Source organism: Fundulus heteroclitus, chromosome 11, assembly GCF_011125445.2.
Source record: "Fundulus heteroclitus isolate FHET01 chromosome 11, MU-UCD_Fhet_4.1, whole genome shotgun sequence".
In the NCBI taxonomy this organism is placed as follows: domain Eukaryota; kingdom Metazoa; phylum Chordata; class Actinopteri; order Cyprinodontiformes; family Fundulidae; genus Fundulus; species Fundulus heteroclitus.
In genome coordinates this window covers 21908391-21928244 of record NC_046371.1, presented here as the reverse complement: position 1 = coordinate 21928244, position 19854 = coordinate 21908391, and the positions used below count along the sequence as shown (strand labels likewise).

Genomic DNA, 19854 nt, shown 5'->3' with positions numbered 1-19854 from the left:
TGTAAATAAAGTATTTGAAGCATAACTATGCTGCAGTTGTTCCTAAAGTATTAGTCTGTGAAACTGCAAATGGAAGCGGAAGACGATTGCAAAATATCTCAATTTAAAAATTGAAATATTATGAAAGAGGCAGAGTGAAAGTGCACCTTAAAAAAATGGCATACAAAAACTTTATTTCAAAATATCAAACATTAAACAAAGCGCTTTTCCTCCGCAAACTTTCAACATCCATACAAAAAAAACCCTCAACAAACCCAAAAAAAGGAAAATAACCATCTCACCAGAAAATTGTACATTTTACTGTACATGCAGTCATGGCATTTAAATACAATCTATTCACAACACTGACTTGTTTCTGTTGGCCTGTTAGTGGAAGAACAGTCAGAGAAATAACAGCATAAATAATGGAATGGTAACTAAGACTGAATGAAAGCTTCCTTCAGACTAACAAACAAACAAAAAAAATCTTTAACAAAGGCAATTTTAAAAACCTCTAAACAAATAAAATCAACAACATAAATATCCAAAATATTAATATGGTAAAAGCACAAAAACAAATCTAAAATGACAACAACAAAAACATGGAGTTAGGAGTGTGAAGAGTTTGTCTCCATTTCTACACCAACATTTATTCTTTCTGTCCAATGACAGCGATTGAGATTGAGCCTCTTCCACTACACGCTGCGGTGGACTCGGGTCCCGCCTTGTCTAAAATACATTAAGGCCGTTTACTTCCTGCATCTGCAGCTGTTATGTTGTCTACTATCAGATGGCACGCAAAAGTGCAAGAATACAGAAAACAGGTGAGATTGGGGGAGAAAAAAAAAAAATGTCACCTCCATCTTCCAAGCAGTTGCATACAACTCTGTTCTGTTTTCTAACAGCTTTTTTCAATCTCAAAGGAGTTTATAATAATGTATATTCTTCAAACACAAACCAATACAGCCGTTTATATAACTATTAAAAAGATAATTGAATGAAGTGTGTTTTGAAGGCCTCACTGGTGTAAAGAGAACCAGGTTAACATGTTCTAAAAACTGAAAATATTTATTTCCACCTGGTTCCACATAGAGACCTCATTTCTAAGTAAGTAAAAAAAAAACACTGCTTGATGATTTTTTTAACAACAGTTACAGTATGGCAGTTTTAGGAACATGAGAAAACAGCTTTGCTCTGTAAGGCACAACGTTTTTTTTTTTTTTTTTTTTTTTTACTTTCTAGGTGTGAGATACTTGCACAGACAGCAGAGACGTTCAGTTCCTGCTCAATAGCTCAAAGCGTCGCCGTCCCTACAGTGTTGCGCTAATTGGTCCAGTCTCCATTACCGTGCAGTTTCCTATACAGCTTGATGTGCCTCTGGGATCGTTTTAACAAAAGGCGGATACGTTTGTAGCTGCTCCGCTCGAATCTACAAAGGTCTGAGATAGAAAAGGAAAAGAGTTCCTTCTTACAAAGAATCGTTAAAATGGGTGAGAGACGCAACCGCGACTGCCGTTACCTCTCCTCACCGCGGTCCTCTTCCAGCCAGGCCACTATTTTTCCCTCCCAGCCTGGAACAATCGCCTCATCCAGGAACACCTGAACGAAAACAGAAACGTACCGTCTTCACAAGACCACATGCGCCATTCTCCAGCTGTTAAACCGCTTTGAGACGCTTTGAAGGTGTGAAAGTCTTTAACGCATTAAAAAAAGTGGTTGAAAACAACAACTTCTGTTAAATTAGAAGTGCTATAAACACTATTCCACACAAGTGCTGAAACAGCAAAAACGATAATCTAAAAAATAATAATTATAATATTTCCTAGCCCAGATAACCAAAAGTTTTGTCTGGAATCAGTCAGTCACAGCTTTAAGGACATTTATTTTTATGTTTGGCAAAAAAAAAAAACAATGCCCAACAATGTCAACTTTATTTATAGAGCACCTTTAAAACAGTTGCAGCTGCACCAAAGTGCTGTACAGTAATCAGCAAGTCCACTATAGGAAAAGGAAAATAATCATGCGACAACGTACAACAAACACAATAAAGCACGAGGACTTAAATGCTAAGGAATACAAATGGGTCTTAAGAAGCCCCTTAAAACCATCTAAGCCTCGAGCAAACCTGATATAAGAAGACAAATTATTCCTTAGGTTGGGAGCCACGACAGAAAAGACACGGTCGCCTTTACTCTGGAGTCTGGACTGTGGAACATCTAGTAAATTCTGATTATTTGACCTTGTTGATGTATTTGGGTGCAACAGGTGGAGGTGGAGGCTAAGCCATTTAAAGTTTTAAAAACTAGCAATAAAACGTGAAAACCAATTTGATACAATGCCACATCTGAAGGCGATGCAAATAATGGAGATCTAAACCTTTACATAGTGAATTGCAGTAATCTAAACGAGTTGTAACAAAAGCATGAATAATTTTCTCACCAATAGACAGAAAATGGAAAAAATATGATCTAACAACTTGATTTACTTGCTTATTGAGCTTCGAATGGCTGTCAATGAAAACGGCAAGTTTTTTTTTTTTTACAGCTGTCGGGTGAAACTGAGATAAGATACCGAGGATCGCTTCAGCACTAGCGCGAAAATCCTTCGGTTCAAATAAAATTACCTGAGTTATATTTTCATTAAGATGGAAAAAGTTTCGGTCCATCCATGATTCGCCTTCAATTAGGCAGTGCGACAAAACACTGTAAAGACTCATTCCTATTATTCTTTACAGGCGTGTAAATCTGTGTGTCGTCTGCAAAACAATGGCATGAGATCGCGGCAATCACGCCTTTACTGACAAACACATGAACACTTACAAGATCGGAGGAGAGAGACCTTTAACCTTTCCTCTCCCGACAATTTCTCCAGACTGTCCACATTTCTTGGCCTTAGGACCGTAATGCTCATAAAAGAAGGCGGCTTTTAGTTCTGGGGAGCCATTTCTCTGTTGACTGGCCATATGATGGAGATGTCACCCTCTCCATCAAGACTCCCAGAACCTTTGAACGACAAACAGGGCCACGGCATCACAGATCCTTCTTCATATCCAACAGCTGGCTCTCGGGATGCTTTCCCACCACTGAGCTATATAATACACTGGAGTGCTAATCGCCCACTGTTTGAACGAGTTACTTTGAAGCCACCAGCCGCCATATTGGTACTCCCTATTTCCCCTCAGTAACTAAGGAATATGTGCGCTACAGCATCGAATAACGAGGATTTTCTCATGTTCAGGGGGGGCTTAAGACTTTTAAAATGTCAAATGCCATATAGTTTTATGCTATGTACTAAAACTATCAAGTACTGAGAAACTCATGTGCTGAAATATTTTGCATTTTATTCATTTAAATATATATGGTTAACATTTGTATTATATTTGAATAACAATATACAAAAACATATTTACACATGTGTATACATATATACAAATACACATACTTATATACATATATATATATATATTTAATATGAATAACATGTAAAATATTTCAGCACCTAATTTCCTAGTACTTGATAGCGTTAGTACATCCACTGACTGTAGAATTACCTGTGAAATATTTTCACACAGCCAGAAAACTGCTTGTTGTTGCAACCAAATCCTATGGGATTCTGTGAAAGTAGGGAGTAGCAAGATGGCGGCCAGTGACTTCAGTTTTTCGGCAAAATCAGCACTCCAGTGTGTTATATAGCTCAGTGTTTCCCACGCGTTCATTCTTGGTTTCACACCAAGCCGTCCGACGTGTTGATTCTTGAAAAGCTCAGTCTTAGAAAATATCTTTCCTGGCATCACTCCCCAACATCTGGTTGGCAGCTACTTAGCATCTACGGACACTTGGTGACCCCTAGAGGCCGTTCTTTGTTGCAGTTTACCAGCAGTCAGTGTTAGATGATCTCCATCTGACTGTGCTTGGTGGCACGATAGATACAGGTCGTCACTCAGCCTGGTGGCCAGTAGTAAGAGAAGGGCCTCCGTTTCATTGTAGGTCTAATCAGAACTTCCTGGATACTCTGATTTATTAAAAAAATAAAAGATAACGACAGATCCCACTGAGTAAATGTGCTCAAATTAAAAGTCTGAATTACTGGTACTGGTATTTTTATTTATTTGAGGCATCTTTACGGGGAGTGCCAGCAGATGCAGCTGCCGTCAAAGGATGGTGAGGCGGCTAGTTGAGAACCACCGTTCTGCTGTTTTTTTGTTTTTTTTTAATCTTTCTCTCCATATTTGACTTACCTCCTCTTTTACAGTGCCAAATTCTGGGTCCAGAGCCTTGAAGTGGTACCTGTAGTTTCCCTCTCGGTCAACAGCCGCCTTTACATCCTTCAGAGTTACCTCACCCAGCCTGGACAGTGCACGCCAAGAAAAATCCATCATCCTCATTTTATGCTGTTTTACATTATTGTGTTTACTACATGTTGCCTGTACTGCACTGACACACTGCAAAAATGGAACTAAAAATAAGTAAAATGTTCTTAAAATGTGTGTATCTGTCCTTGATTTCAGCAGGTAAATAAGATTATCTGCCAATGGAATAAGCTTTTTACACTTAAAATAAGAACAACTCATCTCCATCATCTTATTTCAAGTGCAGGATGTCTAATTATCTTATTTTATGGGTCAAAATACTCATTCCATTGGCAGATAATATCATTTATCTGCTCAAATCAAGGAAAAAACACACATTTTAAGAACATTTTACATATTTTTAGGTCTGTTTTTGCAGTGCAGGATCATTCTGCCCCGTGTTCCCCATTTAACACTCCTAACCTCTTAGGTATATTGATCATGGAGGGTGTCGGTGAGTTTCCAGTAAAGTAAAGGATTTTTGTAGAGGCAGGAGAACCGTTGAGCGACTGACAATTCTCTGTAACAAAACGGCAGAAAGGTGTGAAGTCAGGAAGAAACATTTGCCGCTTGTAAATTGTAGCAAAGCAGAGATTCTCACGGAAGGAAGTCCAAGAGTCCAAATTTGTGTGTTGATCCTTCCGTCTTGGAGATTTCCCTCTTCCCTATAGACCAAAACAAAAATACTGAGAGTGTAATTAAATCTCCGTCAAATACTGATTTCAGTACATACCGCACAGCTCTGACACGTCAGCTGTTTTTAGTTAACGGCTACTCAGCAAGGCCACAAATGTCTTTTTAAAAGCGTTGATTCCCGTCCATGGTGTGACAGCTCCTCCAAAAAGACCAATTATGCTTCCTGTTTATATGTAAATAGGTCCACCCATATCTAACCCTGTCACTGCTCTCATGCTTTCAGTGTTGAGGCTGGCGCGGCTCTAATGGCGCGTTCACGCTGAACACGAATGAGCCGGTCTGAGCGGGGGATTTACACATTATCCCTACGCAAAAGGCGCGGTCAGGAGCGCTGAAGATTTTTTTTTTTCAGTCAAAATGGTAGATAGAAAAATGCATGTTGTCATGTAATGAAGTAAGGAATGCTCTTTAGAGGTTTGTGGTGGCTTTGAAAAAAAAGCCGTTTTAATTTAGCCCATAAAAAGGACTGTTGAGTCATCCATCATTCATCCGCTTGTAGCTCCAGAACGTTCCAACAGGATAAAACAGTTTTTTTTTCTGGAAGGGCACCCCAAACTCAACCCTGTAAAAAAAAAATGCAGGATCATGTGTAGAAGCCGGGTACGTGCCAGGAGACTAACCAATTTAAATAATCATAACCATTTCTGTTTAGCAGCATGCGGTGAAATGTTCAGCTGAAACTGGCTGGTCGACGTACAGCTCGGTTATAGAAGTTTATCTGTGGATACATTTTGTCTGTATTTGAGCCTGTATGTATAATCGTGACCCTGTGTGGACTGGAGAAAATCTGCAGTGAATTCAAAGTTGAGGACCCAGCCTCAAAATCAAAAAGGACGTTCCAGGTCTACCTGAACATTCAAACAGAATTATGAGTTTTGCTCAACGAGGACGTTGGTGTGAAGGCTGCGTACCCTGTGAGTGTGCACGACATGCAGTCTGTCGATGAGCGACACTATTCCCTGCTCCAGGGTGTCCAGTGTGTGGTGCTGCGGGTCGTGGTCTCTGAAGCTGTTCCTCAGACTCCTCAGTGCGTCCCGGACCAGCTGGACCTCCTCTGCCTGCTGGCAGAGCACAAACAAAGGACCCGTTCAGATCGTATTTCCACAATGATCCCACAACCGCACCCCCCCCGCCCCTGCTGGATCACTTTGTCTTTTCACACCAAACACGCTGATCCGCTGAGATCACAGGCCCTGTTCTGGTTTTAAATCTGCCAATTAATGATTAGGAACACATAGGCGAGGCATAAAGTCTGCAATAAAATACCGTGTCCTTTGGGGATTTCCTCTCTATCTGGTTGAGCTCAGTCCAGTCCATAGTGTTGATAACCTTGTGTGAAGGTGGGTTGACTTTAACCCCCCCAGTCCATGTCAACACCTTTTGTTTTATTGTTTTGTTTGAGGTATAAAGAACTAGATCATGGAATAAGATTATGACCTGAAAGGGGCTTTAACACCTCGCCAACCTGCTGACAAGTCAATCCAAATTTAAAGCTTCTAAGACTCCGACATAAACTGGCTTGTGAAAAAAATCAAATGTGTTCTGTGGTGAAATAGAAAAACATACTAATACTTACACCTGACACAGAAGAGGTTGAGTTTCCAGGGTAAGAATATCCGTTGTTTTCTGAGTCAGTCGGGATCTGACAAAGAAACGACAAACAAAACACGGACGGATGTTTTCCCCACCAGCGGGCAAAAAGCGAAGCCCGGAGGGATTTGGCAGAGAAGAGAAGCGGCGTTACCTCTTGCAGATTTTTCCTCATTAGCTCCTGCAGAATGCCGTTTTTTTGCTCCAACTCTCTCTGCGCTTCAGCCTAAAAAAAAAAAAAAAGTAACACCATGAAAACCTGGAAAGCGGTCACGTGAGAAGAAAGCGCAGAAATAACTTGCTGCTGTCACTGTTTATTTTTTCACGTATGGTGGCATATCACATATTCCTAATCAGGAAGAAATCAAGCGCGCTCTGAGAAACATCAGGTCCCGTCACACCTAAGAGGGATTTGTGTTTGTGTCAGAGTCAGTAACCTTTGACGATGTGATCGTCTTGTGTTTTTTTTCCTTCACTCATGTCTAATTTTTACCTAACTATCCTGGGATGAAAGCACAATGCTCTATGCCAGTGACCCTCAATAGGTGGCCTCACTGTGGGATCCAGCTGGGATTTTGATTATTTTTCTCTCTAGCCGCGTTTCAAAAACTTTTCAATTTAAAACGGCATTAAGAGAGAAGAAATTGAGATTTTCAAGAGACATTTCCTGAAAATTCTGAGATAACAAAAATAAATCCACTAAGATCATCTTATCAAGCAGCCAGCGGGACTCTGGTAACTTCTATGACACGATAGACAGGATGTAAAATAGGTTTTCACTGCACAGGTCTTATTATCTTTGCTCACCAAAGGATTCTGTGGGCGGGTTGATTCTCTTTGGAAAACAGAGAGAGACTTGTGATGTTATGTCAGCATGTATGTTTATTTTTTTTAATCGCTGAGCCGCTTGATTCACCTGATATTATTTCTGTTCATCCTCAGCTGAGGTTCTTTGTATTATATTCCACTAAAAACCAAAATATTATTGTTAGATTCACTGCAGGGTTTGTTAGTGTTTTTATCTGGATTTTATTTTAAAAAGAAATTGTATTGTATTTTTGCTGCCTTGAATGAAAAGAAAACATTTGTTTTACAACTGCATTATGGTTTGTGAGTTGATGGAAGTAAGTAAATCATCATCAGTGCAAAAAATAATAATTATGCACTATTATTAGGGCATCATTTCCTTATTGGTGGCATGATTTTTTGGGGGTTTTTTTTACATCAGAAAAATCCAAAGCAGCCTGAGTTAGCTGGAGGTCAGATTATGTTTTTCTGCAGCATCGGCAGAGTAAAAAGGTAATGCTTTAACTTTATTTACCTAAAGCTAGGTAAATCTGTGTGCCAGTGAAATTTCAAACTAGTTTCAATTAGTTTCAAACTGTGAGCAACATTAGTTATCTTGACCTTTTAATCCAAGCTTTCATGCAGTCTTGGTTAGCATTTCCATTATTTATCCTGTTTCCATCCAGCATACCTGGAGTCTTTGGCTCTCTTCCAGTTTGTGCTTGAACTGCTGCAGTAACCGGTCCTTCTGTCCGCCGTCCTTCTGCATCCAGCCGCACAGCGAGGACATGTTAGATCTTTATTCAACTCAGACTCATCGGACGCCGACAAACAAAGTTAAACTGAGAGCGTTAACGTTCAAGTCCGTCACCTTGCTTTCGCCCCGCAGCCTGTTGCATTCCTCCAGCTTCCACTTCAGCTCTGCCTGCGGCACACCAGGACGGAGAACGAGAATACACTGAACAACCGTCATAAATGCTAAATGCTATTTTTTAAAACATTTTAGGTGTATTATTTTGAAGATTTTTCACAATGACAAAAAAAAAAACGGGCTGAAAAACGTATGAAGCCTCAATATATTTCCTACATTCTGGTGGTTGAGCTCGTCTTTTGTCATGCTAGCTCGGAGCAGCTCCTGCTTCATCTGCAGGATGGAGGCTTCCTGAGAGCACAGCCTCTGTTGCTGGGCCTCCTGAACGACAACAGCCAAACACAAAATCAATGCTTCAACCAACAACTTGTTAAAAAAAAAAAAAAAAAACAGAGTAAAAATGCTGCTTCGTGGTTTGTCCCACCTTGACCGCCTGCAGGTTTCTGATCTCCTGCTTACAGAGCAACAGCTCTCTCTAGAGCAAACAGCAAAGACCACAACGAATTAAACATTAATCGCGGAGTTCATTCCGTAGTTCGAAAAAAAATCTTCCCAACGGAAGAAATAAAGTATTGGTGTGAAACGGATAACAAGTTACACATCTACCTTTAGCCCTGCGACCTCCTCCATGCTCTGATCCAAACGGCTGCGGACGACTACCTGGAAGAGGAGAAACGAGCGTGTGAGATCTACAGCCGAGGCAGGATAAAGGGAAACTGATACCCGTGTCCCTCTCTGACACACACGGTAATGTGATCTGCGGTGAGCACAAAAACCGGAGAGGCTAAGAACCGAGACGGAGAAGAAGCACACGGGCCGAAAAAATCAAATCAACCCGTTAAAAGAGATAAAAAGAACATAAAAAAAAAACATCAAAGAAACCTACCAGCTGTTGATCAGCATTGACTGGCTCCAACGTCAAAGACTCATCCTGTTCATCCTCAGGGAGAGAGCCGTGCAGCAACAGAGCCTGGAAAAAAAAAAAAAAAAAAAAAAGTCTAACATGTGACACTAATTTGTACTTTGCGGTGAAGCCGCTCACCGACCAGCCGACAAACTCTCCTTTATTTAAATAAATAACTTTACATAAAGAGGGAGACAAGTAAAGAACGCCATAAAGTCCCACAATTCATTAGAAGGGACAGATTTAGCAGTGAAAGATGTAATATGATCTGAAATCCTGGTTAATTTACCCTCATGTTCCCTTTTTTCCACCCCTGTTCTCAACTCATTTTGATGCATATCGATAAAACAGAAATCATGTTGATCGATATCGATAACTATCAACAAATTCAAAAGATATATTTTAAGTGCTGCCCTGGCCATTTTATCCTGTTGCTTAGCGACCTATTTTTAGATACCGAACTCACAAACACTCAGTTCTAACTAAACTTTTTACCAAAACTGCAAGTTTTAAAAAAGAGTTGTGCTCCCTAAACTCTGTGAAGGGGGCGGAGCTTGGTGACGGAGCGTTCATGGGTCTGCTTTGTGATTGGTTGGGAGGATGTAATGACTGTAATATTAACCTACATGATAGGCTAGAATGCAAGAGGAAGAAAAACTGTTATTCTATTGAACTTTTTATTGATCCTTTTTTTTTCTATCAGCGATATACATCTATCAATCGATGTATATATTGTTATTGAATTATCGTCCAGCCTTAACCCCTCACAGAAATCTACAAAAATGTCCTGAAAGAAGAGATTGCATACTTTGTAGTTCATTTTCAGAAAGGCTGGATTTGACTCGCATCATCCATGAGCGTTTCCGTCACGTAATGACGTCGGAGTTAATGGCTGTCTGAATTCGGCACAGCGGTCCCGAGTTCCTTTCCTCCCCACGATGGAGTTCTTACTGTTAAATCCATAAAAGGTCAAGGAGCTAGGAGCTAGGAGCTAGGAGCCATTACTAAGGAAGTTTGGATGGAGCCAAAGTGTTCCACTTTATCCTGATCAGCGATTTTTCCAGGATGCTGGGGGACGGCGTTATGAACAGACGGAGATTTTCACTTATTAACTATTTATAAATAGCTTTACTTTGCAGTCCTAGTTAATACCTTACCTAAAACTGTCTAGCAGGAGAAAAATAAAAACATTAAAGTTAATTGCAATTAGTTAACTCACCCTCCTCATCTTTTAATATTGTTGCAAGAAGAGAAGGAAAACAAACAGGGAAGGTTATCAAGATCCAACCTGTCCTCCTCTCCATACCTGCAACGCGGACACCATCTTCCGTGTCTCCTGCACCTCCTTCTCCAAGGTCTCACTGAGGGAATCGTCCAATGGCGTTTGGTCGACGGCATTAGAGGACTCCTCTACATGCACAAAGACGCAAACACATAACAGTGTTACTCGAGCCAGGCAACTTGCATTTCAACGTGTGTTAACGGGCTCGACGGAACGCACCGCTGCTCTCCTGCTCCCGCCCGCTGTCGTGCGTCTGTCGGCTGGAGCTGCTGCTCTGCTGACTTCTTGGCGAGGACAGTGGGGTGACGGCGCTAAGGCTCACAAAAGAGAAAACGCTAGTTAATCAATCTGGTCGTGGACGTGTCTTCAGTCACCGGCAACGGAAGCTGAGGGGTTAGAGAGATCAAGTTAGACAGTTTTAAAAAAAAGAAAAAAAAAAAGAAAGGGAATGAGGGAGATTTTCGTTTGGAGAATAAAAACCTTTGTGACAGCCGAGTTTGTGCCCAGTGGTGGTTTTAAAATGGGCAATTTCGGCCCGGAGATTCGGAATACTGTTCTTATATCTTCCTTTATTGTAATTCTTCTGTTTGGGCAGGTCACGGTTTAGCAAAACCTCGAGATTCTGATCGGAGAATCCCTTCTCTGCTCCGTGGTCCAGCTCTGTCGCCTTTATCGCTCATACGCTACTTTGGGCATCTGGACACGGGTTTAGCATCGACGCCCTGATCTATCCATCTTCTCTGGACCCCTGTTGGTAAGTCCTGACCACCGGAAAAGGGAATATTCAAGAAGGGCCATCGGCTGTGAAGACCGTGAGTAACCGCTCAACTCATCGTCGTGAAAATAGTCTAGAAACAGTCTGAATTTTTCAGATTAAGGCACGTCAGAAAAGAGAGAATATAAAAGCAGAAAGAGTGAAAGCATACGGAAAACGTTACATAAAAATGCCCCAAACGCCAGTTACATACAGTCTTGTTAGCGTTAAAGCCGTTTAAAATGCCTGAACTCACAGAGTGAGCATCTGTGCCTCCTCTTACCATTTAATCTGGGTCCCCCCCATAGTGGGCTACAGTCGGTCCGACCGGCACAGAACACTTTAAAGGAGGCTACACTTCGCCCCTTTTTGCTGCTTTGTAGCCCTTAGGAGCTCGAAAAAAACTCATGACCGTTTCTGCATCCCAGCCCCGCCTCCCAGCCCTCCAGACAGCCGGCGGTTTCCACGGCGACCGATGCAGCCGTCCGTCGCCCAACAACTCTCAGTCAAGCCGTACGTCCATAAAAACGATTGTTTGTAGCTCTGGTGGGTCTGAGATTCTCTCAGAGAAGGCGGTAATGGCAATGATAGATGTGATGGACCTCAGCAGTTATGTTCACAGCGACAAAAAAACCTGGGAAAACCCGACCTCACACCAGGCATGTGACTGCAGAAAATAAAGAAAGATCGTTGCCTTTTCTCAAGTATCAGCCCTGTTTTCAGCTCAGGCCTCTCTGCGCTAACACACACACACACACACACACACACACACACACACACACACACACAAGTCCTCACCAGCATAGGGCTTAGAGGACAAAGACCAAAGTCATATGCTCTGACTCTCACACACGCAATAGTAAACCACAGAACACGTTCTGCTGCCAGAGTCTGAGAAGTGATAAATGAGGATAAATAAATAAATGTAACTGTGGGCAAAGGAAAAAAAAATAGATGTTTTTTTTTTTACTTTTTTCTTCAAGTAGCACAGTGTTTGTTTTGTGTTTTTTTTTTTTTTAAACTTGAGCCATTTGTGTTGAGTTGAATCAAATCAACCTCTTCTTACTTTTCCAGTCAGAAAGAAAATTACAAATTTCTGTTAATGAATTTAAGCTGCTTCAGCTCACGTCTGTTCAAATTAGCTTCCTGACTATTCTCAGCTCATGCCAACCGCTCTGTGTGGAGCGGCGGGGCATTAATGAAGTTGCTGGTAGTGAAAATCTTTTTAAGTCCCATAAATAAAAATCTGCTTTAACTGCAAAAACAATTGCTTGGCATCTTTTCAGCACCATAGCTGATTGATATTAAAATGTCACACTAATTTATTGCTTTTATTATGAAAGTAATGTAAGCACCCATCTAATCCCAGTCACTAGGCCCTGGCTCTTGACTCTGAATCTGCACAAGTCAAACAGAAGTTGACGAAAACCCAGCATTCCTATAAAAATAAGCATTTTCACCTCAACCTACTCTATAACCTATATGCATTGATTTAATTTGTGCTCTAACCAGAGCAGAGATCACAACAACCCTGTCAATTTCAGTTTATGTAGAAGCAAGTTACCTGCACGGGTGGGAGTTCTCCTGCTCATCTGGGACTCCCCTTTCATACTGCTGGACCAGCGCACGGACACATATGCTCCTTTCTCCATCTAACCCCCAGCCACTACGAGAGACAGAGTAAGAATAATGTAATTATGCGTCAGAACCACCTCGCTCCCCGTCTTTCTACAAAGAGACGAGCCAGAGTCGGCAGCTCCAACGGAGGAGGCTCAGTTTCTACGTTTTGTTTGTCCACCAGAGGACAGCAAATCCTCAGTGTCTATATCTGTAGTTTATCTTTAAATGAGCAAAACTAAAGTAGCTGCAGACTCAGAATAAACAAACTATGGCAAACTAAGTACAGGGTAGGGCTCAGATTTCAACCGAGTTAGCCGTTTACACACAGTAATGTCAGTAAACTTAATTATTGAAAGCAAAGCATAAAACTGGCTAAACCATTTTTGAATGATCAGAATTATTTCTCTTTTTTTTTTTTTGTAGCCCTAACAAGGTCTGCATTTAAAAACAATAGTTTGGGTTGTGTCTAGAAATGACTTCAGCATTGTACTGCATAAAAATAATTTGGAACTTCAAATGTCAGCTTTAATATGTGTCAGATAACATCTGCGTAAAATAAAAGAGCAAATTTTCTTCTGAATAAAATAAAATAAAACTGACCCTACATACATATTTGAAGAATTGAGCTTGTTGCGGTGCATTCAGTAACAATTGTTGTCGTCCTGATCCGATGCCAAACATCGGGCTGGCACACTTTTAAATGATCGTTATCGGAGTGCCTGACTAAACCTGGCTTTCAACACCCGCTGCCGGCGTGCGGCCTGTGATCTTATGGTAGCTAGTTTACCACCACCTGCTAAAGCAGATTGTTATTCACGTTGTTTTGTTGATCTAACAAGCCGAGGTTTTCCATACCAGTTCACCTTTCAGTTAACAATGACGTTCGCTGGGTAAGCCGCTGCCCCTTCCTGTCGGTCTGTATCCTGTGAACTGCTCTTTGGTGTCTCAACCAGCTTTTTGTGCAGAGAAAACATGAACAGAGAGCAGCTGAAACACTACTGATTAAATATTAGGCTGTTCAAACCAAAAGGCCACGTTTATTTTTATTTTTTTTACAAACGATTAACTGCAACAGCAGAGGAATAACTAACGAAACAAATTATTATCAAGTTGTATAAAAATTCTAAAGTAGTGAGCAAACCTGTTAGCATTAGCCTAGCACCGTCTAGGTCCGCTGAAAACTGTAGCTGTATAGGCTGAGCCAGATATATTTTAGATAACAAAACGCTGTCCTGCAGAAACTCCAGCTGGAAGAGAATACGTGACACAAAGATGAGAATATCCACACTTGTTACTATTAGAAATCGTTGGCATGGGCCTCTGTCCATTTATCGCGCTGTTCTCGTGTAAAAATCCTGGCAAAGGGGTAGTGTTGTAATGTGGGTGTCCCTTTTCTTTGTATTAACAGTTTTAAATGTTGATTTTTGTTTCGTTTATTAAATAACTACATGGTTAAAAAAAATATCCTGTTGCGCAAACAGTCCAATAAGGATACAATTATATCTTCAGTTATTTAGGCAACTGACTTTAAGTCCAAGTAAGATGCGTTTCTGAAGGTTGGCAAAAAAAAGACCAATGCGAGATGTTGAAAGAGGATAGGCCCTGTTTTCCGTCTCCTTTGATGCCGCATGAAAAACTGCCTGTATTTTTGCTTTGATGTCCACAGACGGCATCATGTTGGGCAGAATCACATTATGAGCTCAGCAGCAGCATCTAGGGTCTGGCTATGGATTACTCACTGGCCCCTCCCACAACTCCAGACACGAAGACGTTCATCGGAGCTAAACAAGACACCTAATCTGGGTCAAGACTAAACTTCAGGTTCATAAGATTTAAAGGTACAGTACACCTCAGCAGCTGAAGTGTGGAGAGGCATGTCCAAAAGTTGCCGGCCCCATGTAGGATTATCTTACAGCCAGTAACACAACCGTACCTGTTGATGCGTGCAAAACGCGTCGGCAGCGAGGCGTCCAGGCGAGCCGAGGCCAGAGCAGCAGCCGCCCCTTGGGCCAACGCGACCGTGGAGAGAGGATTGTGGCTTGTGCTGCCTCGGGTTAAGCTCCGCCCACTCCCAGATGCGGCCCTCTGGCTGGCTGAGGGTTTGAAATGGGCCGCCAGAGCCAGAATGATCCTCATTATAGACTTCAGGTTGCCATCGACGATGTCTAAAAATACCAAACGAGGCATGTCGTCATCAAGTACGTGCGTACATCTTTATAGCTACTTTACAATAAAATCGGCCAAACACAAAATGCTGAGCGCTGACGGTGGGATAATTTTATCATGGTAGGTTAAATAATAGCTTTCTGACATGTCTATGACTAAAACTGAGAGTCAGTGAGACTAGATGTATATAAAAAAAAAAACACAGTATTTTAAGATGACGTGTTCTTCAAACACCAGACGTTTATAATAATTGTATGTGGTTTACCTTTTGCGGATATGTGGGGCATGCGTATGTTTCTAGAGGAAATGAACTGCAAGACTTCCTCCACATTCTTTCTGCTTTCCTCTTTGTCTAGTGGAGGTACGTAGACTCCCTGCAGAACCTCACCAGCTGCCAAAGGAAGGAGAAAAAAAAAAAGGCACAGATAAAGAACACTTATGTTGAGGGATGTCCCAAAACAAACAACTATACAATCTATAGCCTTAAAAACAGGTGTTCTCATACAGAGTAGTTTGTGAAGTGCTCAGCCAAAGGTGCCAAACTCCAGTCCTCGAGATCTACTGTCCAGCGACCTTTAAATGTCTCCTTGCTGAATTAGCTCCTCAGCATGTCAGTTCTGCAGCCATGGTAGCATTCCATTTGCTGGATTGCATTTGATTGGCTGAATAGTCTGCAAGAGTAAACCGTTTTCTTACTTACCAAGAACATAAACATCGCTACAGAAAGAGCCCTACTTTTCCAGACTGCATGCTCTCTCTGGGCAGCTTTCCCTGAGCTAGAAGCTGTCTGGACACAGCGAGCGCAGGACGACAGACGACGGGCCGAGAGGGAGCTGCAGCTGCCAGCCCAGTCTCTCTTTCACTATGAACGTCTTTGTAAAGGCTGCTACGCACCCGGATTCATTAGCTTAACACAACAATGCGTGTGGACTACACTTAACTAATGGAGCTGTGCATTAGAAAGCAGAGCATGAATGTTTGGGAAAAATAATGCAAACTGCTGCACTGGGGATGCCCTAGACCAGGGGTCATCAACTACATTTGTCCGAGGGCCAGGATTTTTCGCGGCAGACATTGTGAGGGCCGGATGCTTTTGTTAAATGAAAAATAAGAAATAATAAAAAATATATAATAATAATACTGCGATAGACTGGGGACCTGTCCAGGGTGTACCCTGCCTCTTGCCTGTTGGAGATAGGCACCAGCACCCCTCGCGACCCCACAAGGGATAGACTTGTTAGAACAAGGATGGATGAATAATAACTGATTTTCCACAATTTAATATATGTGGATTACGAATTGTGTTTTGGTCATCAAACTATGTGCAGGTAACATGTTTTCATGCTGCTGGGCGATCATAAATGGCAGAGAACTGGTTGTACGTGAGGCCGGCAGTTCCTTGGCCTCTAGGCAGGGGGCGCTCAAGGAGCACCGCTCCTGATCCTAAAACTGTAAAATGACAGCAAGTTATGGATGTATTATTAGCGAGTTATGTTAAACAAGTAAAGAACTAAAAACACTAAACATACAGCTGGAACAGGACTGATCAGGGAAGGCTTTCCTCCCTGGCAGTGAGCTCCACTGAGACTGAGAGAGTTTTAAAACTGAAGAAGATAAAGAGAACTTTTACTGGAAAATGACCGATATTTTTGTTCAGAAAGAGCGCCGCAGGGACTTAAATTATAAGTAGAGGTAAGACAGCGATAATTACTCATGTTTTGTTTTTGTAATAAAATGTGCATAATGTGGGTTATAGTTTATGAATGTGTTACAAATGCAGAAATCCATCATAACTCATAAACTGCTACCAATCAAATGACAAATAATTTAGTTTTATTTTTTAATCAAAGAATCAATATTTTTTCCATGTATCTTGGTGAATTTATTTGTGTCAATCAGTCTCCTTCAGCACTTTGCAACGAGTCTACTCTGTAGAGTGTATATATTTGTAAATCTGACTCTGATGATGTCAGTGCCTCACCAGCTATGAACCCTACCACACGTCACTGAGATATATATATATATATATATATATATATATATATATATATATATATATATATATATATATATATATATATATATACACACACACACGTTTTTGTCTTCACTATGCTACGGATATGGCCCGGATATGGCCCACGGGCCGTAGGTTGACGTTCACTACCCTAGACGTTTAAACAACAGGTATCAGGAGTTGAGTTGTGCAGATCATTCAAGAATAACGCAGACTTTAACGTTTTATTCTTTCTTGCTCATCTCATTGATTTACTGAACACGTACACAACTCATGCATACTGAGCCAAAAACTGACATGAGGTTTTACAGAAGCATGTGCAGATACCTCCCCCCACCATGGAGTTACTTCAGGGTGTCATCAGAACGTGTGTGTGTGTGTGTGTGTGTGTGTGTGTGTGTGTGTGTGTGTGTGTGTGTGTGTGTGTTTACCAACGATCTCGATCAGTTGTACGAGCACAACCCCGTCCTGCAGATCGCGCCTGAGGTCCGCGATGGGCTGCAGGCCGGGCTTCCTCCTCAGCTGAGAGTTCACCCAGGAAACGTAGGCTGCCAGCTGCTGCTGCAGGTCGCCAATCAGACGCACACACACACATCCACAGACACAAGGCTTAGTGATCGGGGCCACACGAAGCTCAGACAAATAACAGCCTTTGTTGCATGTGTTGGGACAGAGCAGAGGGAGGGAGGTCAGCCTATTGTCCCGATAAGTGCGTTAGAACTTTGCTTTAATCACTCATTTAGGGAGGATTCTCCTGACTCCACTGGTGTCTACCCAACTAAACACCGCCGTTGTTGATGTTTCCCATGACAGCTCTTCGCCACAAGGATGCATCCTTTTTTTTTTTTTTTTTTTTTTTTTTTTAAGCAGAGGTAATTTCATGCTCGGCTTCCATTGTAATTTTGCTTCCTTAGCTGAAGTTATAAACTGAAGGATTGCAGTGAAGACATCGCCTAACAACTGTACGCTAAACATTTAGCAACCTTCATAACTATCGCTATATAAAAGACCTGTGTCAACTTTATTGTGTGGTTTAACCCATTGCGGTAGGCTAAAACCCAGGTGAACCTATCTAAACATCTAAACGCGTTTAAATATTGCAGCATAAAGTAGTATAATATCCGCGCGACCTTAAGGCCAGCAAACGTAGCCGACCCCCGCTCGCTAATTAGCCCAAACGGACGTCCTGAACGCTGACAGCAGCAACCCTGAGGGGGCCAGAACGTTACCTCGTTGTAGCCCCCGTGGAGAACCTCGTCCAGCAAACTTCCTCTCGAGAGTGAAGCGATCATCTTTTCACCCGAAACTCCATCTAAAAGACGGCCAGCCAGCGAGCGGTCGCACCGGCAGCCTGAACAACGGGCGCCGGAACCACCACCCCCCCGTTACTAACCGCTGCTGGACTCAAAACAAACGCCGCTGCAGCCAGACAACCAGGGCTACCGTTACTCCGGACGGCCAGACTGTTGTCAACACGGTCCGGATATAACAGGGCTACTTCCGGTGGCCCTTCACAATAAAACGCACGGCCGGAAATTAGATTCCAAGACTTTGGAACATACTTATAGTTGTTAAAGGCATACTATGCAACATTTTTTAAGTTAATTAATGTGTTCCATACCGTTTTGGATGATTAAATGAGTCATTTCAGGTCGAACAAAGGTTTTCTCGGCCGCCCTGGTGCTCTGTGGGGGAAAACCAGCCCTCGGCCCGCACCCACAGGCTCAGAAGTCTCGTGCAAGACCGCGAGAGTCGGTCTTACTTCACGGCGAGAACTTCTTGCCCTGCCATTCACTATATGCACGCGCGAAAGCAACAACAAAGAACCGCGTGTTAACGTCAAACAAACATACAAGCATATCGAGTTTTTTATTATTATTATTATTATTATTATTATTATTTATTTTATTTTTTTTGAATGTTGGCGAGGCGGTAGCGTGAGTTTGGCGAGGCGACTGCCTCGCCAAGATAGCGCTGCGGGAAACCCTGATGTTCATACTTTCACTGTGTTAGTCATTGTTTGTATTGCCGTTTTTTTCACTTTTCCTTGCGTTCGCCTGTCTGCTAAACTCAAAACAACCGCGCCTGGCTTGACGGAGAAACCAGAACAGCTGAGCATCTTTACGACAGTGCACTTTTACTTTCGCCCACTGGGGGGAGCCTCGCTGGAAAATCAAGGCATAGTATACCTTTAATTAATTAATTTACTGTAATATATGTTAATGAATTTTACCTTTAAAAGGTAGTATCTGGTTTAACCGTGGGTAACTTCTCCCTCCATCATAGAATAAGGCCCCCTCCAGAGGGAAGGCATCAATCTCAAAGTGAATTGCAATCAAGGTAACTTTTTGGGTATTTGGTACACTGAAAGTATAAGATAAGTGAATGGATGTGTTTGATGAGCATTGCCTGTATATTGTCATGCAAAACAAATACAGCACTATGAAAAAAATGATTTGCCCTTTTATACGTTCCTTCTGTTTTTTGCTTTTTTCACTCTCACATAAATGTTTCAGACGATCAGACAATTGGACAAGGACAACCTGAGGGAAAACAAAACACAGCGTTCGGATGGTTTTATATATGGGGAAAAACAGTCAGCAAAAGCAAGTTAAAAGTTGTGACTGCCTCCTAAACCTAATAACCAGTTGTGCCACTGCCACCGAGCTGGCTTGATAATGAGTTACCTAGAAATCTGTGGAAACATCAGCTCAATTTTGTTATAATCTTATTGCCCCAAATACCCCAAATGTTTGCTTTGCCTACTATTGAATTTAGGTTTGTGTCTTCCTCCCAATATAGGGTCAAAATCAGAAAAGTAAAAAAAAAAAAAATCTGTCA

The 19854-nt window shown here is 41.8% G+C and overlaps 1 protein-coding gene across 6 annotated transcripts; it reads right to left on the bottom strand.

Annotated features, from left to right (window-relative positions):
• Positions 1 to 147: 147 nt before the first annotated feature.
• On the bottom strand, positions 148 to 18490 carry LOC105919847 (dixin). Of its 6 annotated transcripts, none has more exons than XM_036143121.1 (21): positions 18243 to 18489; positions 17445 to 17574; positions 15262 to 15387; positions 14764 to 14995; positions 12775 to 12876; positions 10676 to 10773; positions 10481 to 10584; positions 9157 to 9240; positions 8877 to 8930; positions 8695 to 8745; positions 8487 to 8591; positions 8271 to 8324; positions 8091 to 8162; positions 6768 to 6839; positions 6600 to 6665; positions 5935 to 6081; positions 4929 to 4992; positions 4751 to 4847; positions 4217 to 4325; positions 1499 to 1578; positions 148 to 1418 (listed from the first exon to the last, which is right to left on the bottom strand). In XM_036143121.1, exons 1-21 carry the CDS (start codon positions 18303 to 18305, stop codon positions 1409 to 1411), a joined length of 1920 nt encoding a protein of 639 aa, XP_035999014.1. In that variant the 5' UTR covers positions 18306 to 18489; the 3' UTR covers positions 148 to 1408. The 6 variants fall into 6 exon arrangements, with proteins under 6 accessions (XP_035999014.1, XP_035999013.1, XP_035999010.1 ...); XM_036143120.1 differs by having other exon boundaries at positions 5935 to 6084; positions 18243 to 18488; XM_036143117.1 differs by lacking the exons at positions 148 to 1418; positions 1499 to 1578 and adding an exon at positions 3648 to 4042 and having other exon boundaries at positions 4194 to 4325; positions 5935 to 6084; positions 17445 to 17571; positions 18243 to 18490.
• Between the last annotated feature and the right edge of the window lie 1364 nt (positions 18491 to 19854).

What these genes read in the sequence shown, in the direction of transcription:
- LOC105919847 (XM_036143116.1), bottom strand. Translation starts at nt 18,305, where the DNA reads ATGATCGCTTCACTCTCGAGAGGAAGTTTGCTGGACGAGGTTCTCCAC. An exon ending in GAAACCTGCAGGCGGTCAAG is followed by an intron (nt 8,592 to 8,694) that starts GTGGGACAAACC and finishes GTTGTCGTTCAG; the next exon opens with GAGGCCCAGCAACAGAGGCT. An exon ending in TGAGGAAAAATCTGCAAGAG is followed by an intron (nt 6,666 to 6,767) that starts GTAACGCCGCTT and finishes TTTCTTTGTCAG; the next exon opens with ATCCCGACTGACTCAGAAAA.